This window comes from Labeo rohita, chromosome 18, assembly GCF_022985175.1.
Source record: "Labeo rohita strain BAU-BD-2019 chromosome 18, IGBB_LRoh.1.0, whole genome shotgun sequence".
Classification (NCBI taxonomy): Eukaryota; Metazoa; Chordata; class Actinopteri; order Cypriniformes; family Cyprinidae; genus Labeo; species Labeo rohita.
This window is the reverse complement of record NC_066886.1, coordinates 9,842,297-9,870,296: the sequence shown is the minus strand read 5'-3', so window position 1 is coordinate 9,870,296 and position 28,000 is coordinate 9,842,297. Positions and strand designations below refer to the sequence as shown.

General features: G+C 35.0%; 1 protein-coding gene across 1 annotated transcript; it reads left to right on the top strand.

Annotated features, from left to right (window-relative positions):
• The first annotated feature begins 3 nt into the window (after positions 1 to 3).
• On the top strand, positions 4 to 27,995 carry bmal2 (basic helix-loop-helix ARNT like 2). Its single transcript, XM_051135483.1, has 17 exons — positions 4 to 617; positions 10,504 to 10,633; positions 12,406 to 12,459; positions 12,580 to 12,621; positions 14,569 to 14,726; positions 14,902 to 14,981; positions 15,171 to 15,263; positions 15,729 to 15,846; positions 17,544 to 17,690; positions 18,487 to 18,727; positions 20,457 to 20,563; positions 20,989 to 21,139; positions 21,287 to 21,354; positions 22,658 to 22,775; positions 23,086 to 23,176; positions 23,258 to 23,357; positions 24,052 to 27,995. Exons 1-17 carry the CDS (start codon positions 560 to 562, stop codon positions 24,201 to 24,203), a joined length of 1,908 nt encoding a protein of 635 aa, XP_050991440.1. The 5' UTR covers positions 4 to 559; the 3' UTR covers positions 24,204 to 27,995.
• The last annotated feature ends 5 nt before the right edge of the window (positions 27,996 to 28,000 follow it).

Below are 28,000 nucleotides of genomic sequence, written 5' to 3'. Positions count from 1 at the left end.
AAAACACTGTTGCATATATTAATCTAATGCCTCAAAATAACAGACAGCTCTAGTCTAAATATATATGAAGGTGCAAGAAGTGAATGCGATATGGTCGAATTACATGGCTGCAATCGAAAAAGATGACTGTGACCGACCGGCGCTCGTTCAGTCCAGTACCGCATACCGCCATCGCATCCGTGACCGCATTTTTCTCGGCTTGCATAACATATCGCGTGACTTACTAGGTTAGTAACGTGAGGGAACGGACAGCAGAAGGCGGTGTTGATGATGGTAGGAGGAGATTGCGCGTCGTCGTCTTCCGCGTTTCCCCGGATTTCAACCACTGTCCTGATTCCATCGTGTCCTCTCCTTGCACGTTTTTACGCTCAGCCCACCCTCCCAATTGAGTTAGTTGTAAAGAAAAAAATTAAATCAATTATACAGGCCTCGCCGTCTCTCCCCCCCCCCTCCGCCTTCACCTCTCCTCTTTCTCTCCCCCCTTTGCAAATAACTACCACCGCCTTCGTTCTCCACATGCAGCATCGGCGTCCTGGGCCCCGGCGTACCGGCTCCAGCCATGTCGGCGAGGAATACAGCGGCTGGCGGCGGTGACAGAGCGACGGGGGAAAAGACAGGTAACGCGCCGCTTAAAACAATACAAGTTCGTCCACCCCAGACGGGTTCGCTTGAAGCGGTGAGAGTTGGTGTAGATTGCGCTGAGTGCCGGGCGGAGGAGAGGGGAGCTCTCGGTGTTCCCCGCTGATTGGTTTGCACACTCGCGTTCGCAGCGAAACTAGGTCAGTAGTTCAGTAGAGCGAACTCTAGCAAACCCGAGCAGAGGCGCGTCGGAACTGCTCACGGTGCCACATTTGGGGCTTTAACGCGGCATTTAATCATGTTTTCTGGGTTTAATGTGACTGACAATCACGTTTTTAACGTGTAGTATGTTGTGCTGTAGTTATTTTGCGAGGCCTTTGGCAGATTGGCTGCCGTCACATTCAGTCAGTTGTGGCTATGCTAGTTCTTTAAATGTCTTAATGTGTGTATTCGCATACTGTCGTCGACTTTTCTTCTTCTATGCGTTGAGAAACTTTGTTTCTTTCTTGTGGCATACTGCTTTTTTCTTAAATAGATTTTTACAAACGTCCTCCAAAAATCAAAATCTGATTTTACGCGAAAAATGCGTTAAATCGATTTTTTATTGTTTTTACATTTGTGGAAATTATAAAGAATAGCTTAGAAGATTCATATTTTGATCGTTCCTGTTCTTTAACAAAGTTAGTAATTTTGAGAAATAAAATCGACATAAATTAAGTTTATTGCATGTATGGATATTGCAATCCATTGTTCAACACAAAAGAAAACAGAAATTCATTACAGCTGTAGTTTATTGACTATTTTAAGGAGGCATAAATGGCTGTTAATCATAACTGTATGTAAAATAAAATCTGATTGAGATATTTAATAGAGTTATTAGAGCTCCTAATGTGTATTATTTCCAACATGTTGCCATATGACTAATTAGAAAGCATTTTGTTTTTAAGCTTTAAATATTTTAAGACCTGACAAAACTTGCGGTTTTAGTAAGCGAGTCAAATTAATTCATTAATAATGATTAATTGAATCGTAAGTGCTCTGATTCTCCAAAACAACATGAGACATTCCTTCGTAAATTGGATGTTTTTGATTCTCAAACACAGTAGTGGTTATATTAAAGTGTGTACTTCTGATAATCTTTTTTTTGTTAATTCTTTATGGTTTCATACATTCTGGCATAGCTCAACTTTTTAAAGTTTACTATGCATTCGTTTTACTGTGCTCAAGTCACTTTTTCTTGATTATTTTGAGTTTGAGATCACAAATACACTGTCTAGTGCAGATGCCTTTCTCTCAGTGAATTCGGTCTCCTTTTTAATGAGTGAAACTGCCTCCCGTGACGTAAATGTGAATCATTAGCATCGTGAGGTCATAGTGCTGCCTGATCTAGTCTGATTTCTTGTAACGTGACCTTGTAACGTGACGGTTGTGTAATATGTAGGTCAAACTCGGCACACTTGTAGGCCAGAGCTGTGATGCCCTCCTCTTCCTCAGGCATTGCTTTCTCTCTCCTTAGCCTAACTCAATCAGTCAACCTTTGCATAACTAGGCTATAAACAATCTAAAACAAAGCTGCTCAGTGTAAAAGGGCAGTTGTGCTCTTAATTCTCGCAAAAGTGTGTAACCTAAATCTGCTGTCAGTTTGGTTCCTCTCGTGACAGACTCTCCCCCCCCTCCCCTTCCCTAACGCTGCAAAACGTGACTGGAATTTAGGGTCTCATCTGGAAAGTATGTCTCTTAGGTAACTGGCCTTTTGAGTTACAGATTCCAGTCATTTTGGTGATAGGTGTTTTTTCAGGTCAATTATTTATTCTCTGGTAAGTTCTGGCAAAGCTGATAAACAAAATGCACTTGCCCTGGTAAATTGTCTGTGGGATTTATGTGTAGGGGGGAAAAGACAGCATTGTATAACTTCTTCATTTATTAATTATTTAATGCAAGTCTTACCTTAGTGATATTAATAATGTTTATAATGGAGATAATAAAGATTAACGGAAAGTGTGATGCAAAAATGCACATAGAATAAGCTGGTTTTATTCAGAGTCCTACATTTACAGTTTGAAAGCCTTGTCAGTATTTAATTAAAAAATTCTTTGCATAAATTAAAAAGCTTTTAAAGTCTGTATCTGTGCCATCCTGTAATTGACGAATTTCCTCAAAATCATTCCTTTTGTTTTTTTGTATTATATTAAAATGTTTAGTATTTTTTCATTGCATCACTTTGCACTGCTGTAACTTTTTTAAAAATATGATTTAAATGTCTTATGTTTTGTATGTCAATATATCATATATTGAATCCACAGTGCAACTGCATGTATTAAACTCATTTAAATGTTAGTCTCGCCGTTACTTTCAAAAGTATTTTAAAAATTACTTTTCGTTAAATACTTGGATTTCTTGACCTGAATACATAAAATTATTTAGTACAAGTTCACAGTCTTTATGAACTCACGTTTGTGAGGACTATAAAGGCAAACGAGAAGATTTGATCAAAAGTAGGTCAGCAGAACTGTAGTGTATTGTGACGCTTTTGCACTGTTTTAACAACGCTTTGATTGACCACTCACTACCTGTCTATAGCTATAGCATGTATTAGATGAAATGTGTTGCTACTTATCCCAAGCTACAGGGAAGAGTTTTTTAAAGCTTTGAAAGTTGTTGCACATTTATAGCAGTTTTAATGCGTTATTTTATATGTGCAAGCAGACATGGATTGCCATCTAGCCGATCATGTTATTATGTTCTGCACGCATAAGTGTTGCGAATACGTTTTGTCGTGGTCTTTAGAGAGGCTCCTGTGATTTGAAAGGTGAGGCTATTTTGAGATGCGTTTTTATTAAGCTGAATGGGAGAGTTCTGTTCAGGTCTCATTCTCAAGGACTACTTTACAGACCTCTTAAATCTTGGAAGTGACAGTTGTTTTGCTATCATCCTTAAAATGTTCTGATTGTCACATCACAACTCTTTGTGTCAGTTTTACAGTTTGGCTTGACTTCCTCTCTTGTCGAGGAGATGGTTTCCTGTTGCCTCCATGTCTAGACATTTGAATTTTTTTTTTAATCATGCTATTTAGATGTTAAACATCTTCCCTGTTTTTCTGAGGAACTATTAAGATATGTGTGCATTTTAAAAGCATGTTTTATCGTTACTATTATTTTTGGTATTGCATTACCGGTGTTTCAAGTTCTTGGTCATTCGCATATTTGAGGAGCTGTTTGTTTATTTTTTTTTAATGTAGAAGGGCCAGATGCCTGGTAAGCTTTGAGATTTGCATGAGGTATTGGCAGTGCAAGCATCAAGCTCAAATAATTTATTATTTTGCTTATCCAGTTTATTTTCTTAATCTGATGCTTGTGTTATTAATTTATGGCTAGTTGTGTTAGAATGAAATATAATCGAACTTTCTTTACTGAAACGTACAATACTAAGTATACATGGCACATATAAATATTAAAATCAATAATTGAAATTCAAAAAACTATACCACAGTTTTGCTTATAAGAGATCAGCAAACAAAGACTGTTTGTTGTGTGAGACCGAAACGTATGTGATCCATTAGACAATTTGTCAAAAAGAATTTCATACAACTACTTTATATTTTCATTGTTACATTTTTATAAAAATCAAGAGACTTTAAATAGGAGTGTCATCATTTTGTTGCTTATCCACGTAGTGGTTATAGCCATGGGTTAACTGTCTAATCATCAAAACAATTAAGTGTTCTTTTAAAGCAGACAACTGATAAATTGCCAGCTGTTGAGGCAAGGCACTCTTGTAATTTATTAAAAAAAAAATAGGTCATGTCTAAACTGAATGCTGTTTTGTTTTTTTTTTGTCATGTCTAGGGATTCTCACATTTTAGACTGAATTTCTTCAGCAACTAAACTGAAAAATAGAGCACACCATGAAGGCCGGAAAAGTCCGAATACTAACATTACGGCCTTGCATTGAACATTATTGCGGCATTATTGCTGTGTTCTGCTTCTCTAGAACAGAAAATCCACCATCCAATGCCAAGATGCTTCAACCCGGCTTGGTTTGTGGTTTCAAACAACCTAGATATTAGTAATTGATGTTTTTGTGAGAGAAACGCACCGGTGTTGTGTTTAACTGCGGGAAGAATTAACTTGTTTTTTTTCATCTGAATCATTAATCATTTGCTGTTAAATTTTAATAAGGCACTAAACAATTTGTCAGTTGCACATTTTATCAACAACTGAGTGCAGACATAATAAATGTATTATATTATACTAATTATATCTTTTTGGAATACTTGATTGTGATTGGTCAATCTGGCAGCCTGATCTCAACAAATAATTTTAGCTGAAATCAATATTTGACGTCTGTTTGTTTAATCAGTATTCCGTTTATAATCTACACTCAGCCAGTCATTATTAAAAAAATAAACCCATTCAGACTAAAACCAGAGCTTCTGGTTTGTGTTAAAATCTTTATCACCCTGTTGTTTAGTGACCGAATTAAAGCTTTTGTGTTACACATGATAAAATAATATCAGCTTCAACATCTATTGAGCTGATTTGAGGCGGAGTAACTGTTATCTTGATGCCCCATCTTAAAGATAAGAGAGCTGTTAGCAACGTGTTACAGGTTGTTTAAGGTCAGGCCGAGTATCACAAATCATTCCTCACTTCCAGGCCTCACGTGCCGTGCTGACGTTTTCAAAGAATACAGTTTGCACAAGCATGCAATGCATCACAGAAAACCAGCCTTAAAAGTTTACAGGACACAAAAACTTGTGACGTCAACTGTAGTTATAATTAAACCCTGTGGTTACCTGTTTGTCCAACTTTTAGCTAAACAATCAATTTAATACGTAAAATACTACCAAGGTGTGGTGCCAAAAGTGTGCCAAAGCTAAAATCACTGAAGTGGAATCACTGACCTACTTTCACACACTTTTGTCACGTTTCTTGCTCCGCGTTTGACGTAAGCAAATTGAGTTTGGACATGTTTTCTCGTGCAGCTCTATGGCAACAGCGCAAAGTATCATGAATAATTACCTCACCTTATGACATGATCATTTTTCTCCGTGATGACAAGCTGTGTTCGCATCGACTGTTTTTCCAAGTTATTTAGACGGATTATCTAGTAGATTATTGAGGCATTTTGCAACTTGTGGGTGTGTGTTGCTTTTAATGACATTTAAAGAGTATAATTACACTTAAAATGCATTTGTTTGGAGAAAGAAATTGGTAAGGTTAAGGTGTTGAGTGATGTGTTCTTTTAGAGGATGAATACACTGAAAAGAAATGTTCCTTACCATCCACAATGCGAGTAAATCACTCGCATGTGCGACTGAATCTTCACTCTAAACATTATTTTACTCGCCAGTGTGTGAGTTGCAGGCTAAGTATAAATTTAGCACAGATATATTTCCACTCGCTTTTCTCCGTCAAGCGATCTGTGCTATTTTTCAATTCATCTCAACGGATGCAAAGCGTAACGTTACCTGTTTTTGACGTACCGCAAACTCGCTGTCGCTTTGCTCACGTTTCTCACACATAAGAAAGAGCGAGAGAACGAGAGAGTCTTCTATACCACGCAGAATTAACGCGCTACATGTAAACGATATCCGTTGTAAAATATCAGAGTTCATTTGGAATTCTTCAGCTTTTAAAAACAATAAGATATTGCCGGTTTCTCCGGTAGTGGGCGGAGCTAGTGCGCAAACGGAAATCTCATTGGCTGGCGCTCACCTATTATCTTCCCTTTTTTGATTTCAACAAATCAGTTAGAGCGAACGCAGATTAAAGTGTCTGCTGCTCACCAAGCCTGCATTATTTGAGCCAAAGTACAGCAAAAACAGTAAACTTTTTTCTTTTTTTTTTACTATTTTAAAATAACTGCTTTCTATTTAAATATATTTTAAAATGTAATTTATTCCTGTGATTTCAAAGCTGAATTTTTTTAGTATCATTACACCAGTCACATGATCCTTCAGAAATCATTCTAATATTCTGATTTGCTGTTCAAAACAAAAAAAACCATTTATTATTATTATTATTATTATTATTATTATTATTATTAATTATTATTATTATGCTGAAAACAGCGGAGTATAATTGTTTTTAGGTTTCTTTGAATAAAAAGTACAGAAGGACAGCATTTATCTCAAATAGAAATCTTTTATAACATTATATATATCTTTGTCTCAACTTTGATCAAGTTCAAGCAAGATCCAAACATCAGCATAAAGTAAATAAAACTACTTTTGTAACATATACATCAGCATTTATCTGAAATAAACCTACTTTTGTAACACATACATACACATATATACATATATAGATATATGTGTGTATATGTATGTATGTATGTATGTATGTATGTATGTATGTATGTATGTATGTATGTATATGTTACAAAAGTAGGTTTATTTCAGATAAATGCTGACGTTTGGATCTTTCTGTTCATCAAAGAATCCTAATAAAATGTACTAAAGTGTTATAAATATTGATGATACTACTACTAGTACTACTACTACTACTACTATCTCATTGGAATCCTAAAAAAATGTACTGAAGTGTTATAAATATTGATGTTATAAATACTACTACTACTACTACTACTACTAATAATGTTTATTAAACAGCAAATCAGCATATTAGAGTGATTTCTGAAGGATCATGTGACACTGAAGACTGGAGTAATGATGCTGAAAATGTAGCTTTGGTCACAGGAATAAATTATATTTTAAAATATATTCAAATAGAAAGCAGTTATTTTAAATAGTAAAAATATTTCACAATATTACTGCTTTTGCTGTATTTTGGATCAAATAAATGCAGGCTTGGTGAACAGAAGAGAAAAAAAAAACATTAAAAATCTTACTGTTCAAAAACGTTTGACTGGTAGTGTATATTTTATATATATTAAGTAGTATATCAATCTGGTGAGTAAAGGAAAAAATGTACTAGCCAGTGGCGATTCTATTACCATGGTGTGTGTAGAAGGTTGTTACGTATGCATATGCATTTATCTGAATGAATCCAGTTCTGAGTGACATCCTGGAAAAGGAATAGTGAGTCCATGAATAGTGAGTCAGTGAAATGGCCTTTCTCTTGTGCAAATGACATCACGCAGTCGTCATGAGCGCTAGCATCCAAATGCAGGTCAGTGAAGACCAGGTAATATCACGAGCCAGTAAAAAGACGGAGCTCTTCACTGCTGGGTGCGGCCTTCCTATCGGCCTCATAAAACCAAATAATCCCGCCACAGATCTTCACTCCAGCACACAGGATTAAAAATCAGGTTGTTGCCGATCTGTTAACGACTATTTAGGTCACTGGGCCTGCAGAGCACTGTTAAATATAGGAGCCAGGGGCACAAGCTGTGTTTGGCCTGGCCCGTTCCATTGTCGCCTGAACCTGATGGCACTGTAACAACACACGCACACATACATATGCACGCACACACGTAGAGTACATGCACGTGTACACATGGCCGGTCTGAGGAGAACGTGCAGATGCAGTTCAGGGCCTGATGAGCTGGAGCTGGATGTCTGTTGATCTTAGAGGCTTAAAGCAACAGGTGAAGCAGGCGGGAAAACAGACTGCCCCGTTAAAGCCTCTTCATGAATAAGTTGCTCTGCTCACAGGGAGTTTGTGAATGGATTATGGTGGTCAATGGCAATAACAGATGGCAAATACAGCTCCATTATGTCTCTGCCAGGTGCCAGGTAGAGCTGCACACAGTTTGCTCATAAAAGTCATATTGCAGTTATTGCAACAAATATTGTGATTTTAAACTGCTTTATAATGAATAGCACTCATATGAAGTGTGAAGATCTTTTTGTTTTGCATTCACTTAGTATGTGTTGTTTTACACTTAGTATGGACTAGTTGTTGTTTTGGTAACACTTTACAATAAGATGTCATGTGTTAATATTAATGTTTTAACTAACATGAACGAACAATGAGCAATACATTTGTTACACTATTTATTAATCATTGTTAATGTTAAGATAAATACAGTCGTTCAGTGTTCATGTTAGTTCACAGTGTATTAACTAATGTTAACAAACATAATAATATTATTATTATTATTATTATTATTATTAGCATTATTGAAATAATGAGAACAACTCCATAAAGTAATACTACGATGCAAATACATTGTGAGTTACTTTTATTTATTTACATTTATTTATGTATGTATTTATTTGCATTTACATTGTAGCTTTACTAGAGGATGGACTAATTGTTGATACTATTTTAATAATAATAATAATAATAATAATTTATATTTTAATCAATAGTAATGAAATTATTTTATGAACTTTTTTTATATTGTTGAAATAATAACAGTAATATTATGTAGAGTTTGAGTTTTGATGAACGTTTTTGATTCTTCACGATTAAAATATTCCTACGATCTCCTATTATTGAAGAAATAAAGTAGTTCGTTTATTAAGTAGTCATTTTATTTAGTTGCAGTTCTGGCACCTCCGTCTCCACTCGACATACATTCACACCAAATGTTTACTCAGCAGAAGAATTCCATTTGTTTGCAATGACACAAGTACATTATTTGCATGTGCTTTAAACCTTGCTGTTTAAACATTTCATTCGCACGCTGTTCTGACATGCGCTTACATTTAAAGTGTGCACACTCTAAATAAATAAATAAATAAATAGATAAATTAAAAGCCTGTCAAACAGCACCTGATTACTGGAGTAAGATATCTTTTCATGTGTGGTTTGGCCCAGGTGAAACCATTCTGTTTTTGCTTCAGATATTGAAATTATAATCTAATTTAAATCAGAAACGGCTCATGCATACGGCATCTTTGTGTGGATTAAGTTTAAAAATGCAGTTGCCTCGAATTTAAATGGGTACAGAGAGTTTGACCTGTAATAGAGAAAATAAACATCTTGTTCATGTACTCATATTTTCGTTCTTTCTTGTCCCTTAAATAATTATATATATATAAAAGGCTTTCAAAATCAGCCCATTTGTTTGTAAAGCATCTGCAATCAAAATCGGCCATGAAGAATCAAGATCAGTGCATTAGAATAAGTGTGTGGTAAAGAATTCAGGATCAGGTTCGACTGGTGAAGCTATTTATCATCAGGATGTTGCTGGCCGTTCCTCTCAATTGGCAGTTGTGGTGCTCCTTAATATTCACTGGGTGCTCCTAAATTTTATTTGGTGCTCCTAACTTTTTGAATTTGGGAGCACCAGTGCTACCAAGTAAAAAAGTTAATTTCAAGCCCTTTCTTCCATCAGAATCCATTGCTTTCATTTGCAACAGTAACACAAAGCTGCTCAGTGATTTTTGCCAAAAGCCAGAAGCTAAAGCTGTTTTAACTTAATAGATGAATGATCTTAGTGTTTGACAGTAGTGTTTTATCCTCAAGAGTGGAAACTGGATTATTATGTAAATAGAAACAGATACACTACTATAAAGGTTTTTCGTTTTAAAGCTTTGTTTGTACAGGAAGCCGAAGACCGTGTATTTTAATGAAGTCACGTATACTTCGTTGTCTGAATGGGGCTGTAGATGAGCATATAGGAAAGACTGATGCAAGTTCTTGAGGAGGTGAAGTAGGTTGTCTGTATTGTGCTCGTGGCCAATGCAGCAAGTAGTTTTCTGTGAAATTTCCTTTCTAAGAACCAGGTGTAAACTGGGTTTCTGGGTTTTAAGATTACACTTTTAAGACGACTTTCGCAAGATAAAAAAATGCCCTGTTTATTATCACTGCACAGACAAAAAGTATCACTCAGAATTCACACAGAAATCCTTTGATTGTTTGTTCGCCGATTACAGATGGTCTGATTCTTTAGATGTGTGTTATGAAATCTATTCCACAGTGCCCTGGTTCCAATATGTAGCACGTAGTTGTGTTTTGGCATGCTTCTTTTTGTAACTTTACCATAATAAATCCCTCCCACCATTGGCAGGAGACGCATTAGAGGAAGAACCCCAGGGCCTCTCTGTCTCTCTGTCTGGTTTGATGACCCCCACCTCAGCCACCGGCATGGCCTCGGGCATGGAGCTGCCCAGGAAACGGAAAGGCAGCATGGACACCCCGTGAGTATATTTCTATATTTACTTTTAATTATATTTAAAAAAAATATGACAGTAACTGTATATATATCACAATATTGTTATTTTTGTGCTAATTAGAAATTAAAGATAGTATGGTTTATATATTAAAAGTGTGGTAATGGCTGTTTTTAAATCTAATTATTTAAATACTTAAATCTTATGTAAAAGAATAAAAACAGTTAAACACTAAAATGATTTAAATGTTATTTACATTTATTTGGTGTGTTAAATTAATACTGTTATTTGCCAAAGACAAGAATGCATTAAACTGTTCAAAACTGACACTAAAGACATTAATGTTACAAAAGATTTCTATTTCAAATAAATACTGATAAATACTGTTCTTTTGAACTTTTTTTATAATGCATAATAAGAAATGCTTTTTGAACAGCAAATCAGCATCTTAAAATGATTTCTGAATGACCGTGTTAAAGTGAAGACTGGAGTAATGATGCTGAAAATTCAGCTTTGCATCACAAAAAAATATTATATTTTAAAATTCATTAAAATAGAAAACACTTCTTTTAAATTATAATAATATTTCACAATTACTTTTTTATTGTAATAAATGCAGCTTTTGAATAGTAGTGTTTTTTATGATTATCTGAAAGTGTGATATTATCATCATCATTATTATTATTATTATTATTATTATTATTATTATTTTCATTTTATTTAGTTGTTAAATTTGTAGTTTATGGAAGTCTGTTTCTGGCACTGAATAAAAAATAAAGTAATTGCAAGTTTTTATTTCACAGTTCTGACTTTTTAAACTCAGAATTGCTCAGAATTTTTAGAAAACACTACTTTTAAATTATAATAATATTTAACAATTACAGTTTTTACTGTAATAAATGCAGCTTTTGAATAGTAGTGCAATTATTGTTTTTTAATGATTATATGAAATTGATTCTGTTATTATTATTATTATTATTATTATTATTCATTTTATTTAGTTGTTAAAACTGCAGTTTATGGATGTCCGTTTCTGTCACTGAATAAAAAATTAAAATAAAGTAATTGCAAGTTTTTATTTCACAATTCTGACTTTTTTTAAACTCTGACTTTTAAAAAAAACACTTCTTTTTAAATTGTAATAATATTTCACAATTACTGTTTTTACTGTAATAAATGCAGCTTTTAAGTAGTAATGCAATTATTGTTTTTTTTTTATTGTTACCTCAAATTGTGATTTTGAAATCTTAAATGTATTTTCTGTTTTTATTTGGAACTTTCTGGACACAAACCAAAGTGATGTTTTATTCATAACAAATGAAAGAATAGCAGCAGTGTAAAGCATGAATAAAATAATAGTTTTGTACTATTAGTTCTGCCTTTTAATGCTGTCTGGATAAATCACACCTTTTTGATATACTTGCCTGTGACTGTATAGTTTTGATTCTTCAATGTGAAGAGTCACAGTTGTTGCTTTGATTTTTGCATTGTTCCTTGTTTCTTTGTGTTTAAAGTAAAGCCCTTCCCACATAAATGTTTATATACGCAACACATCCTCATACACCCAGCCCTAGTGTCTTAAAAAAAGTATGTGCGTGGGTGTGAGAGTAATATTCAGGATTTTATAGCTGATTTGTATGACTAATATCCTCTTGTTTGGCCTGTAAGCCCCTGTCCTGCTTTTCTGAATGAGTCGAGATGTGTTGGGAAGGGAAGTGCGTGGTCCGTGTTTAACGTCCTCTTAGAATCGCGGCCGCATTTCATGAGTCACTTTAATCATCTCACCACTTTGTTTCCAGGGAAACAAAATCTGCATCAAATCTAGAGGAGGATATGGAGGACGATCAGGGAAGGTACTAAGCCCGTTACGATACTCAATATTGCTCACCTTGATCTACAGTGTTATCAATTGTTTTTAACACCTTTGTCTTTTATTATGTTTTTTTTTTTTTTTTTTTTTTTTTTTTTTTCAGATCGGAAGGAGATGACCAGCACTTAAAGATTAAGTGTATCAGGTACTAATAGTCACTAAAATGTATTTATTTTTCTATCTATCCATCCATCCACTTTGCCACATTTATTTCCCCCCTTTTTTATTAATTTATTAGTAGTAGTAGTAGTAGTAGTAGTAGTAGTAGTATTTTCATTTTATTTAGTTGTTAAATTATTGAAGTCCGTTTCCGCCACTGGATAAAAAAAATAATAAAATAAAGTAATTGCAAGTTATTTATTTCACAATTCTGACTTTTCTTAAACTCGGAAATTGCTAACTATAAAGTCAGAATTTTAAGATTTAAACTCGGAATTCTGAGAAATGAAGGCATTATCAGAATTGCGATATAAAAGCTCATAATTTTTCCTTTTTTTTTTCCTCACAAATGTGAAATTGTTTCTCGCAATTCTAAAAAAAAAATTCATGTAATTGCAAATTTATATTTCGCAATTCTGACTTTTTTCACACAAATGTTACTTTGTATCTCGCGATTCTTTTTCTCGCAATCCTGACAATTTTTCTTGCAGTTGTATGTTTATATTTTGCAATTCTGACTTTTTTTGTGCAAAAAAATGTGAGTTTGTATCTTGCAATTCTGACAATTTTTTCTTGCAATTTTGTTTATATTTTGCAATTCTGACTTTTTTCTCGCAATTGTGAGTTTATATTATTTTTATTTTATTTTATATTATATTTTTTATTTTTTTGCACAAATGAGTTTGTATCTCGCAATAATGACTTTTCCTTGCAATTGCAAGTTTATACATCGCAATTATGACTTTTTCGCACAAAGGAGTTTGTATCTTGCAATTCTGACTTTTTCTCACATTTCTGACCATTTTTCTTGCAATTTACGAGTTTATATTGTGCAACTCTGACTTTTTTTGCACAAATATGAGTTTGTATGAGTCTCACAATTCTGCCTCAGAATTTTCTCACAATTTTTTCTTGCAATTGCGAGTATATATTTTTGTATCTCGCAATTCTGTCTTTTCACAATTATGACAATTTTTCTTGCGGTAACAAGTTTATGTTGTGCAATTCTGACTTTGTTTTTGCAAATGTTAGTTTGTATCTTGCAATTCGGACTTTCTCGCAATTCTGACAGTTTTTCTTGCAATAGCGAGTTTATATTTCGCAGTTCTGTCTTTCTCATAGTTCTGACCATTTCTTGCAAAAGCAAGTTTGTATGTCGCAATTCTGATAATTTTTATCAGAATTAAAATAGTGAGTTTATATCTTGCATTTCTGATGGGTTTTTTTTTTCATGGAAATGTGAGTTTTTATCTTGCAATTCTGACTTTTTCGTGCAATTGTGAGTTTATATCTCGCAATTCTGACAGGTTTTTTTTTTTTTTTTCGGGCAAATGTGAGTTTGTATCTCACAATTGCAGATTTTTTTTTTTAAACTTTTTTTTAAACTTTTTTTTTTTTAATTCTCAAAATTGTTAGGTATAAATCTTCAATTTGCAAGAAAAAAGAATTATAAACGAGTTATAAAAGAGTTATAAACTTGCAATTCTGAATTATAAAATTCAAATAGCGGGATATAAACTTACAATCCTGACTTTTTTTGTGAGATATAAACTTGCAATTGTGTCTTAAAAAGTCATAATTGTGAGAGATAAAATTTTTAGTTTATATCTCGCAATTTTGATCTTATTTTTCAGAATTGTGAGTTTAAATTTTGGAATTCTGAGTTTTTTCTCGGAATTGGGAGTTTATATTGCGGAATACTGATTTTATAACATGCACCTGCACTTTTTTTTTTTTTCTCAATTTATTCGGAGAAAAAAATAATCGTGAAATTACTTTTTATTTCAGTGGCAGAAACTGGCTTCCGTAGGTGGTTTTCATTGCCGTCAAAATTTTCATTAAACTCAAACACTAAAAAAAGTGTTGTTAAGTGACATTATATTTCAGCTCAGTGGAGTTCAGCGATACTTACGACACAAATTTCATCTTGCAGAGAACCTCATAGTCAGATCGAGAAACGACGGCGAGATAAGATGAATAACTTGATTGACGAGTTGGCAGCGATGATTCCAACCTGTAACCCAATGTCCCGCAAGCTTGACAAACTTACTGTGTTACGAATGGCTGTCCAGCACCTCAAATCACTCAAAGGTACCTAGACACCTCTCAAATGCTATTGCAATTAGCTTTTTGTAGCCTAGCATTCACAAAGTCTAATATTGAGCTTGAAAAATGTATTTTTCTTCATGAATACTTAATTACAGCAAAGCAAACAGTAATTAATGTTCTTGAATGTATGTGTGGTAATGGCATGCCTGTTTTTCAGGAGCGACCAGCTCTTTTGCAGAAGCCAATTACAAACCTGCATTCCTCCCAGATGATGAGCTCAAACACCTTGTCCTAAGGGTAAATCCTACAGTTTATAGAATTGATATGTCTTAAAGCTATTTGTAACAGCTATCAGTGCAACATATTGATTATGTGGGTGGAAAAGTCTCCAAAAATAGCTTTTGTTTAAACAGGGGGGTTTTGACTTTTTGCAATTGCGAAATTGCATCATCAGCCTTAAATGATCTCTTTCTGTCTCTTATCCAGGCTGCGGATGGATTTCTCTTTGTGGTTGGCTGTGATCGTGGGAAAATAGTCTTTGTCTCAGAATCGGTTTCAAAAATCCTGAACTACAGTCGGGTAGGACAGTTTGACTACGAAAAAAGAGAGGATGTTTTATGTTAAGTGCTATAATTATGAACAACCAGACAGAAGATGACTCACCGATACTCTTTATTATTGCCGTTTTCCACATAGTAGAGTCATAGTGAAGTCATAACTTAAAAAGCAAGTTTGCTTCTTATATAGTGACTCTCTCGCTTTATATATAATTCTTGAGATTAAGCACAAGATTATTTTCCAGAACTATTCTGTTGTCTACAAAACTAATGTCAAGTCTTTAAACATAATATTTATAATGGTAGGTTTTATGAGATCACAAAAAACATAAATCTGTCCTCTATGTCTAAACAGTGTACTGTTCGTGTATTTTAAGGGCTGTTTTTAAAACAGCACTTGTTTACCTGCTGATAAACGATTAGGTTTATAACTTGTTGGCAAAACGTATTAGTTAAATCATGGCTCATTTGAATGTTTTCTCCCCAGACGGAGTTAATTGGACAGAGCCTGTTTGATTATGTTCATCCAAAGGACATTGGTAAAGTGAAGGAACAGCTGTCTGCCTCTGAACTCTACCCGCGGGAGCGCCTCATAGACGCCAAAAGTAAACATGCTTAGGCCGTAATAAACGGTTGTTCTCTGTGTTGTGTGTGCATTTCCTGAATGCTTTTCTTAAAGTCCGTGTAAAGGCAATTGAGAGATTTGTTTCTAACCGCATTATAAATGTTCGTAATGTATCACTGAAACACGTTACAAAGACTGCGTAGTACTGTTAAAATGTTTAAAAAGTTTTTCGACATTTTTGTGTTTAGGAATTTTTGGGCGTGCCTGAAATCAAGTCTTGATGACACACTGGAGCCGCTGGGCTTGGGCCCTCCACTAACACTATAATAACTAGAGCGCATTATCATCAGTGGTTCGCCCGCTCAGTCACGAGTTACGGTCATTGCCGTTAGTTACGATAGATCTAGCTATGCCTTTGTCAGTTAAATTCATATTGTAAACATGTATGGCTGCGTACATCCATTTAGACCGCTAAAGTGAGTATCCATTTTGGTTGTAGCGGTATTTGACAGTTGCGACAGGCGGTAGCTTTCCAACGAGTGGGCGTGGTTTCAGCGTGGACATGCCCCCAAAATTTGAGTGCAGAGATTTTTATTGATGTTATTCACTTGCTGTTTTTTATCATTCAAATTTGGGTGAATAATAACACATTTTTCTGTTGTGTGACAAACTAAGAACACATCTGTGACCCTGGACCACAAAACCAGTCATAAGGGTCAATTTTTTGATAGGACAGGACAACATTTGGCCGAGATGCAACAATTTGAAAATCTGGAATCAAAATATTGAGAAAAATTGCCTTTAAAGTTGTCCAAATTAAGTTCTTAGCAATGCATGTTAATCAAAAATTAAGTTTTGATATATTTACGGTTGGAAACGTACAAAATATCTTCATGGAACATGATCTTTATTTAATATCCTAACGATTTTTGGCATAAAAGAAAAATTTATCATTTTGACCCATACTATGTATTTTTGACTATTGCTACAAATATACCCGTGCTACATTTAATATTGCTTTACACGGACTTTAAATGCTTATACAGTTTTATGTCTGTTGCATGCACATTGTACTTGGATAATAAAAATACAGTATACACTACAAGTTTGGGGTGTGTAAGATTTTTGTTTTTAAAAGAAGCCACTTATAATCACCAAGGCTGCATTTCTTCAAACAAAAATACAGTAAAAACAGTAATATTCCTATAATATTATTGGAATTCAAAATGACTGCTTTCTGTTTTAATACAGTTTAAAATATAATTTATTTCTGTGATGGAAACAATTTTCAGCAGCCATTATTCTAGTCAGAACATTTAATATTATTAGCAATGTTGAAAACTGCTTAATATTTCTGTAAACAGTGGTACATTTTTAATGTTCAAAAAAACAGCATGTATTTAAAATATATAAATCTTTTGAGACGTTCTAAATGTCCTAACCATCACATTTGATAATTTTAATGCGTCCCTGTTTAATACAAGTATTAATATCTTTAAAATAAAGTCTTACCAACCCCAGACTTTTTTCCATGATTATTTACTCTCCCACATGTCTCGAACCTGTTTCCTGGCATAAAGCACAATAAAAATAGTCTATATGACTCATGTGCTGCATTTGAAGTTTTCCCAAAACCGTAGAATTGCGGCAACATGAGGGTGAGTAAATAACAAAATATGTGTTTTGGGGAAAACCATTCTTTCAGCCAATCTGACACTCACTGGTGTTTATGTGCAGCGGGATTGCAGGTGCAGGCTGAGCTCCCTGTCGGAGCGGCTCGGCTTTGCTCTGGAGCCCGACGCTCTTTCTTCTGCCGAATGAAGTACAACAAAGTGACCGTCAAAGAGGAGAAGGACTTCCAGGCTGGGGCCTCAAAAAAGAAAGGTCAGTAGCATTACAGTCAGGATACATCAGGAGCTCATCCTGTTTTTACAATTAAGACGTTAAAGGTATATAAAGGTGGTTTTCCAATTCCAAATATACATCAGAAGATCCTAGTGTTCATGCATTCAAATCCACTGTGAGGAAACACATGACTTTGCTCTATAAAGGTTGTATTTCCTTGGCTTCAGACCGGCAATGTCTCTTTAGTCCAGCTGCGAACTAAAGGTCCGAGATTTGTGACGCGTTGATGGCGCGGTCTGCATATTTACTCCATTACGCACGTCATCTCTTCTTCTTTTTTTCTCGCCACATGCAGTGGTGTGAGCACAGCTTGTGGGATTTTATTCTGACAGCTGTATTCCTACAAACTTGTCGGATTGTGACTTCACTTTGGAAAGTGTTGTGCTGTGCTGTCTGGACTTGGACAGCATTGATGTTTCTTTTCTTGGTGAGCATGGCCTTTTCCAAACTGCCCAGAGCAGATAGTTGACAAGTTGTTCAGGCAAGCCATGCATTATTATGCATTTATTTTTATGCATTGAACATGCGTTATAAGCTAGTTTTTCGAAATTTACATTATGTTCGACATGTTGAGCAAAAGCTTATATTTAAGCTTTTGGCACAGTACTGAAAAAATCAATTGTCAGATGTTTCTGCACATTTTTAGATTAAATCAAGTAAATCGAAAAGGGAACGAAACGTGCATCTTTGTGTTCCTCTATAACAACATATGGTGGAACATTTGGCTCACAGCTCACCTGTAAATTGACTCTGTTTTGATTGACTGCCCCAACAGAGTCACAGCGGTACTGCACCGTGCACTGCACGGGCTACATGCGCACCTGGCCCACGCGCCAGCTGGGCACGGAGGGGGAGGCCGAGGCGGATAAAGAGAGCTCCCACTTCAGTTGCCTAGTAGCGGTGGGTCGCGTGCACCCTCACGCCCTTCCGCAAGCCAACGGAGAGATCAAGGTCAAACCCACTGAATTTGTCACCCGCTACGCCATGGATGGCAAATTCACCTTTGTGGATCAACGGTAAGTTGGCTGTTGTTCTAGGAATAGCTAAATGTGAATTTTTCTTACTGACAATTGTTTGTGTGCATAATCATAGTCATTTATGCAAACAAGCTCCACAGTTTGTAATTACCCACGTAACTTTCCCTCATCCAGTAACGTTCAGTAATAAGCAGACTGTACGTGGACACATCATTCTCACTAGAGGGCGGCATGCGTTTTCTTTTCAAAACCTGTGTTTAGTGTACCACTTGTTAAGGGGAGACAGCATTTACGTATTTGTGAGATTATGGTTAACTAACTATCTGTTGGGGAGTAATTAATTTAAGGCATTTCTTTAGTAGTCTATATAAAAGTTGTTGTTTTTTAAATAACTTTCAAATATAAATTAATAAAGTAATTATATACAAAATGATATAATTATATAATGATATAATGAATATAATTATATATTTAATATTTTTTTCAGAACTTGTTCGTTTACCGGTTGTTAAAGGATTAGTTCATTCCTGAATTAAAATTCCTGATTATTTACTCACCCCAGTGTCATCTTTCTTTATTCAGTCGAAAAGAAATTAAGATTTTTGAGAAAAAAAATCCAGACTTCAATGGGGATCAGTGGGTTGAAGGTCCACATTGTAATTATAATGCACCTTTAAAGGGTTCTACACAATCCTATCTGAAGAATAAGGGTCTTGTCTAGTGAAACAATCTGTTATTTTCTTAAAAAAATACAAATTTATATACTTTTTAACCACAAATGCTCGTCTTGTACTAGCTCTGCAATGCGCATTTATGACTTCACGCATTACGTAGTTGCATTGAAACTTTAAAATCCTCCTCCAACTTCAAAATCGTCCAACATCGTTGTTTTACCTTATTTTTAGAAAGAGCAAGAAAGAAAGACTTTCTTTGCATGTTTGCTTTGTAAACACTGGGTCGGTACTTCCGCCTATGTCACGTGTGACCTTTCCAACGTGACTACGTAATGTGTGAGGTCAGACTAGTGCAAGATGAGCATTTGTGGTAAAATGTATATAAATTATTATTATTATTTTTTTTATTTTATTTTTTTCTTGGAAATTTTTTTTTTTTTTTTTTTTTTTTGCTAGATATAACCCTTATTCCTCAGATGGGATTGTGTACTGCCCTTTAAAACTGCAAAAAACAATTGTTAAAAAACAATCAAATATAAATTAATAAGTAATTATATACATAAATATATAATAATATAATGAATATAATCATATATTATAATTTTTTTTTTTAAATTTCCTTATTTACTCACCCCAATGTCATCTTTCTTTGAGTCAAAAAGAAATTAATGGTTTTGAGGACTTCAATGGGGATCAGCAGGTTGAAGGTCCAAATTGCACCACTTGCATTTTCAGTGCTGCTTCAAATCTGATCTTAAGGGTCTTATCTAGTGAAACAATTTGTCATTTTCAGGAAAAAAAAAAAAAATGTATATACTTTTGAACCACAAATGCTTGTCTTGCACTAGCTCTACGTTGTGCTTCTACAACTTCATGCATTATGTAGTTGCATTGAAACTTCAAAATCATCTGACTTTCTTTTTTTTTGGAAAGAGCCTCGACTTTCTTTGTGAACATCTTGTATGAAAATGTTAATTTTAAAACACTGTGACACTTTCTCTTAGAGTTGTCTCTAAAAAAAAAAATTACCTACTTCTTCTTTTAAGTTTCATAGCGATTTTAAAAACTGCTTTCTGTTTATATTGTGCACACAGAGCCACCACCATTCTGGGTTACTTACCCCAGGAGCTGCTAGGCACATCCTGCTATGAATACTTCCATCTGGACGACCTGCCTCATTTGGCAGATAGACACCGAAAAGGTAAGGTGCATCCAGATTCTTACTATTAGGAACACTAAAGCTCTAAACAGTTTTGCTGAACGTATTTTCCAAAACACTGGGCAGATTGCCTGAGACATTTGTACAAAGGATAACACGAGTAGCCAAATCCTCATCATCCATCATTAATCATTAGTCTTAGTTCTAAAGAACATTAGAACAGCTTTCAATGGCAGATACACGAGGCCAGTGCTTCAAAGAAAGTTCTATTGGATTACATGTGTATAAAAATAAATGTGCCACTTAATACCTTCTCTGAGTGTCACCTGGAAAACTGTCTTTGTTTACTCATTCCAATCCTGTAATTAATGTATAATTATGACATTGGAATGACTGGTTTGTGAGTAAATGACAAAAAAAGTGAAATATTCCTTTAAGATGAAGATTTTGGTTGCCTCTTTTTACAGTGCTGAGAAGTAAAGAGAAGATTGAGACAAACTGCTATAAGTTTAAAACGAAATACGGCTCTTTCGTCACCTTACAAAGTCAGTGGTTTAGTTTTATAAATCCCTGGACCAAAGAAGTAGAATACATAGTGTCAACCAACACAGTTATATCGTAAGTACCAGCATTTCATCTTGTTCTTTTAACAGGCCGTTTTTTCGTATTGCCTCATATTAATGTCATGATTCAACCTGTCGCACCCAAATTCTGTGATCGATGAGATAACAGATTATTTCTTGACTCTTTTTCCACCTGACTCAGCGGTAAAAGTAATCCAGGTGGATCAGGGGATAAAGCCGAGCAGCCAAGCAGTTCCAAGGCCTCGGAGGGTGAGTACTGAGATCTGTGAACGTTGTAAATATGTTTTGTTTCTAGGTGTGTACCTATAATTTGCGTACTGCATTGTAAAGCCGTATGTAGAGGAATAGACAATGTGGCAACTATATAATTGGAAGTCTGGCCTTCTAGTTAATAAAAAAAAGAGGTAAAAAAGAGGCATCACCTGTTGTTTTGGGATTTTTTTTTTTTTTTTTCTTGCTTGTTGTTGGTTTGCTTGGGGTTTTTGTGTGTTGTTTTTGTTTGGTTTGTTAGGTTTTTTAGAGGGTTGATTTGTTTTGTTTTCTGAGTATTTGTTTGTTTTTTGTTTTGTCTTTTTTGTTGTTTTGTTTTGTTTTGTTAGTTTTTTGGTTTGCTTGTTTTTGTTTTTTGTTTGGGGTTTGATTTTTTTTTTTTTTTTTTTTTTTTTTTTTTTTTATTTTGTTTGCTGTCTTTGTTTTTTTTGTTTGCTCTGGGTTTTTGTTTGGTTTTGGTTTGTTTCTGTTTTGTTTAGTGTTTGATTTGTTTAGGTGGGGGTTTTTTTTCTTCTGTGCTTTGTTTTTTTCTGTTTGCTTTTTTTTTTTTTTTTTTTTTTTTTTTTTTTTTTTTTCCGTCTGAGTTTTGTTTGTCTGGTTTGCTTGTGGGTTTGTTTGTTTGTTTGTTTTGTTTAGGGTTTGATTTGTTTTTCTGTGTTTTGTTTGTTTGTTTTTTTTGGTTTGCTTGTGGTTTTGCTGTTTTTGTTTTGATTTTGTTTAGGATTTGTCTTGGTGTTTGTTTATTTTTTTGTGTGTTGTTTTTTTGTTGTTTTGTTTTGCTCGGGTTTGTGTGTGTTTTGTTTGGGATTTGATTTGTTTTAGTGTTGTTCGTGTGTGTGTGTGTGTGTGTGTGTGTGTGGGGTTTTTTTTTTGTTTCGTTTTTTTTTTTATCTTCTGTTTGCTTGGGGTTTTGTGTGTGTATGTGTTTTTTTTGGTTTGGTTTGGGATTTGATTTGGTTTGGTGTTGGTTTATTTATTTATTTATTTGTGCATTAGCTAGAACCGCCTGCATGATTTCTCCTATAAATGATAAAATATTTGTTATTGTCAAATTTTACTATTAATTTGAAGTATATTATGAAGCATAATATTGGCAGACAGTTTTGGAGATTTCCAATAGGTATACATAGGAACTGCATGCCTTTTGCTACATACAGAAAGTCCCTTTGGCTAGTGAAGGACATTTTACCACTGTGTTTAGCAAGATCTTTGTTGTCAAGAATTCTAAATATATCCAACTCTTCAATGGACCAGTAGTATTTTTATATGTTTTGTTTTAAAGATGATGCCAAGAAGTCCCAACAAGTTCCAATCATCCCAGGGATCTCCAGTGCATCAGGCATGATTTACGCTGGGTGCATAGGGACCCAAATTGCTAATGAGATAATGGACTATAATAGGTAAACCAATTACATAGCTTCCTTTCTATTATTACATTTGGTGTAATTTACAGTGAAGTATTACAAGCGCTGAAAATTAAGGAAAGTTAAACTAGATTGGTAAACTTGTCATCCAACAAATGACTAGTTAATTAGTGATCCTAAGTAGTTTTTTTCTAAATGTAATAAGTACATTATTATTCTTTTTTTTCCCCAACTATCACTGATATTGTTAGCAGCAGTGCAAAAGATTCTTGGAAATATTCAGTTGGTTGATTTCTGCACATCCCTAAAAGTTCTTTGTATTCTGATGTCATGCTGTTTTTTTAAGGATGAACTCCTCACCATCCAGCGGCAATACAAGTCCATTCAGTTTACTGCAGGACAAGTCTCCACTGGCCCTGGCGCAGGCCAGCAGCAACGTGAGTCTGTTGATGTGTTTAGAAATTACTTACAAGTTGGTTTCTTGCTTTCTAAAACAACAGTTCTTCTCATGCTATAAGGTGCCAAATGGGGAAGCGACAGATGTGGAGATGCCTGGCAAATCAAGCTCGGAGGAGGAAGCGAGGGGTGGAACCTTCACAGCGGGTGAAAATCTGATGGGTAGATGTTACAGATTATATTGCATTGGCCAAGTGGTACTAAAGATACTAAAGCTTGTCAAGAACATGTCTGGGTTTTTCTCTGAAAAAAGTTTTATATAATGAAAATTAACTATGCTTTTGGAAAATTCAAGACTTTTTGAATTGACATTATTTTGACAACAAAAAACTTTTACTTTTTTAAATATATAAATATGTAAAAAAAAAAAAAAAGTATGTATGTAATAAAATATAAATAAAAGTAAAAATGTGTGTGTGTGTATATATATACACATTTTTACTTTTATTTATTATTATTAAATATATATATATATATATATATATATATATATATATATATATATATATATATATATATAGTTTTAATAATTTTCATAATACAGAAATATATAGATTATAATTATGAAAATCATGCAGATAATAATAGCAAATATTTTAATGGCAGATACATTGCCATTTTTCTAAACATAAATGCATTAAAAGTAAAATGTAATATTTTCATGTTCTGTAATTTTTTTTTCTAATATTTAATGTAAATATTATTATTATTATTAATTTTTTTTTTTTTACAAAGCGTTTTTTACTCAGTTCAATCTAATGATTTTTCCCCCAAATATGGCACTCAATTTTTTTTGTTCACTTTTTTTTTTTTTTTTTTTTTTTTTTTGTTCTCTGCCTCTGTTCTTCTCCTCCAGAGGGGAGCTCTCAGTTGGATCTGGAGGGGGTTCCTGGGTTGGGCGCTCTGAGCACTGACGAGGCAGCCATGGCAGTCATTATGAGCTTACTGGAGACAGATGCCAACCTGGGTGAGGCCGTGGACTTTGACGAGATGCACTGGTCTCTGTGAACACAGCTCCTTTTTTTTTTTTTTTTTTTAAGACCCGTCTTATCTGGAGCTTTTTAAAATGAACCATTCATTCATGGGGCAGCAAGCCTTTGACAATTCTATGACTTTTACGTTTTTAATTTATTAGTGTTTTTTAATGCGTCTGGACAAGCTGCATGGTAATGCAGGTAATCTGATGGCTGGTGAAGGAGAACCGAAGGGGACGAGGGGGGCTCTCGGAGCACCTCAAGCTGAGTACCTTAAGCAACAGGACCAGGTTTTATGTGGTCTAGTGTGCATTTCTTCACCTTGGCTCTGACATCACGTCTGCCCCAAGGCATGGATCAGAACAGAGAGACGTTCTTGGCCTGTTTTGCCATGTTGAGAAACACATGCCTCAGCCAAGCCATAAGGCAAGAACCCAAATAGTCCACTGTGATCCAGTGGCGTAAGGATTTCAAAACGGTTTCCTTAGTCAATCAACACTTGAACTGATGCTTTGAGGCAAAGCTGGACTGATTTTTTTATAAAAACATCATTGGATTCCTATGGCAAGGGAAGCCTGGTAGTTATTTTACCCTTTTAGAGCAGATACCGTCTTGAATTTAATGTTTTTTTTTGATGAACAAGAGTGGAACAACGGGGAGGGGTATTGGTAAGCTCTTATGGTCATTTGTCAAACAGAACTACTTGAAAAGACTGTGGAAAAACCAGACAATTGAGGATCACCATTAGGCCTGACATTTGTTTTTTCCTCTCTAGTCTACAAACCTGTGTGTGAATGTGTACTTTTCCCTCAGACCTTCGCCTGTCCTGCCAGGGCTATGCTTCTCTTGAAACAGGGCCGTCATAAAAAATTTACAGGGCCTGGGGACAACGTTTTTACTGATTGTGTGGGCACATTGTGTAAGCTGTATTATAGAGGACCTGGGACAATGTTCTTGCTTGTTGCCCCCTTAGTTAGATGTATTAGACCTGCTGTTCTGAAACATTGTCTGGATGGAGATCAGCAACAGGTAAAATGGTGAGTGGAAACTAATAAGGGCAGGGTCTCTCAGGGAACAATTTATGGAAACCCCTTCTCAAAATCCTGTTCAGGGCTTCATTCTTTCATTAGTTCTTCTCTCAGTTTTGTGCAAAGAGTATAACATGCTTATGTGATTAACACTTAGAAGGTGATTTGTTGTTTAAAAATCTGTATTTTGTAATTGTATCCTATAATTAATAACTTAATCTCTACATAACTTAAAAATATGAACAAAATAACGTATCCACCTTTTTCCTGAACGCGGAAGTCTCGCCTGACAGGAACTATCATGCTTTACATTTCCGGTCTCTGGTGTTTATAGTCAAATAACGTATTTTCCGAGTCTGTAACACAACGTTAAACCTGCAGAAGTGGTTTTAAAAACATGGCGCCATACTTTTATCACTTAACAGTGTAGCAGTGACAGTGGTTTTGCAGTAACTCACCTGTCATAGTTTAATGAGTTGTTTTAACATTATTCTATTATTTAACACACAGTATATTAACTTAAGCGCTTTGAACTGCTCATTTTATTTTGTCATCGTTTTATTCAGATTTGCTAGTACGCAAAACAAGTACTTCACAGGAATTCTTTAAGCTTATTTCTGTTACAGCGGAAGCCAACAGCAGCACAACTTAACCCTACGCACATTTATATATTTGTTTAAACGTTATATTGGAAAAAAGTTTCGGTTATATTAATAAAGTCGATCTTTTTAAAACGTTTTAACGTGGATTTCTACCGAGACCTGAACGCGAGAGCACCCAAACGGAAGTTAGAATCCATCATGACGGCGCTCATCGGTTACTCAGCGAAAAAGGTGGATAATTAGAGTAACGTTAAACAACAACAACAGAGATATGAGGAGATTCATCTTCACATTCTTCCTGCTTCAAGAAGGTATTTAATACAAATCCAACCATGAAGTCATGATGGTAACCCACTTTTAAAGGTATAACGCACCCTAATTTCTTTATCATTTACTTACCCTCATGTTTTTCCAAACCTGTATGACTTTATTTCGTGAAACACACATGGAAACGTTTAGAAGCATGTTTACACTGCTCTTTTCTTTGTAATGAAAGCCATTGGTGAACATTAGTAGGCTTGCAAGCTTCAGTAGGACTGAAAAGCACTATAGAAGTAATTCATAAGACGTGTGTGCTAGTTTTTAAAACGCGTCATCAATCGGCCATATTGGCGGGACTGAAGGTAAACAATGACTGAACAAAACTCATATTTTGCTGATTATTGCGGCTGAAAATGGTCAATTATTGTCATGTTTTTTTACTAATTGGTCTGATTGGGGAAAACATTTGGAGTACTATAGTCTGCCAAAAGTTATAACAAATCAAGCAGAAGAGTGCAAAAAACTGTCTTGAGGAACAAACTGCATTTGTGGTTGGCCAAACTGAACTGGGATTTCCAAGGCAAGAATTTTGACAACGTTCGTGTTTGTTCTTATCATTTCCAGTCAGGCAGCTGAATTATTAGGCTAATATCTTAATACTGCTCGTATGTATTTTTACCACCTGTTAACTTTAGTTTGTCAAACTATTGCGCCGTTTCCTGCTTACTAAGTTCTTCTCTATATAATTTTAGCAGCTTCCACACGTTTTTTTCTGTGGTTTAGACAGCATAAAGTAGCAGAACAACATATTCAGTAGTACGTTAACCGTGCAATCAGTGCTGTTGTTTACATCTGAGTATCTCCAATATGGCCCCGCATCTGAGCTGACCAAACGATGATGTAAGTGCAAACCCTCTATTCCAAACCCAACTTGTTTTACCTTAAGGCTAGAATACACGACAAGACATTTGCTCTAATTTTCAGTCTGGAGGAGTCGACGCTAGGTACCGAACAAGTCAAAGCCAGCCTGCAGATTTTGCAGAATCACAGAAAATCACGTTGTATGTCTAGCTTCAGACTATGATTCCATTCAGTTAGAGGATGTCAAACTTGTTTTATAACACACATCGTTTTCATTTGTCTCTTAGCAACAAGGCAAAAAAGTTGGCAAGTGTATGATGCCTGGTGTTTTAAAATCTGATTTTAAAAGTTGTGTAGTGCATTCAAGTCATAAGGAAGAAAGAAAATCATACAGGTTTTGAGAAAACAAAGCTGGAATTTTCATTTTGGGCTGAACTATTATTTCAAATGAGGACGAGAGACCGAAAAGCATGTTTTTAATATTTTTACATGGTATTAATCTTTGAATAGATAAATCAAAAGACAATGTCCACTGTAGTTTTAAGCCTTTATTTTCGAAGGGCTACAATCTCAAAAACACAACACCTCTTTTTGGGCAGATGATCTATCTGATGCCATTTCTTGTCATAATTCCCTGTTTTGTATATTCAAATTGAGGTCTAATTGCTTGTGCACATCCTTGGGATACTCTCTGTTTTTCTCTTTCTAAATTTCTCTACCCTGGGTAATCATTCACCTCAGTGAATTCACTTTTCAGCATGGCTTTGTATCTAATTTTGCACATTTTCTTCCGTAACTTTGCTTCCGTTCGTGTTTTCATTCAGATGATCAGTGTATTGAACTGCTTTACTGTGACGGTGCACATGTGCCACAGGAGTCTCATGGCCTTGCGTGATGGAAACGGCCGATTCTGACCGATTATACCAAAGCAATTGACCACAGACATATTTCAAGATCCCTTAACGCTCAGCTGCCCTGTGCTGTCAGATGTTCTGTAATTCTGTGACTATAGTGTGAGCTGCTTTTAAAAGAAAATGTCTTCATATCATTGTCTACTCTGTCACATGCTGCCAAGAGCT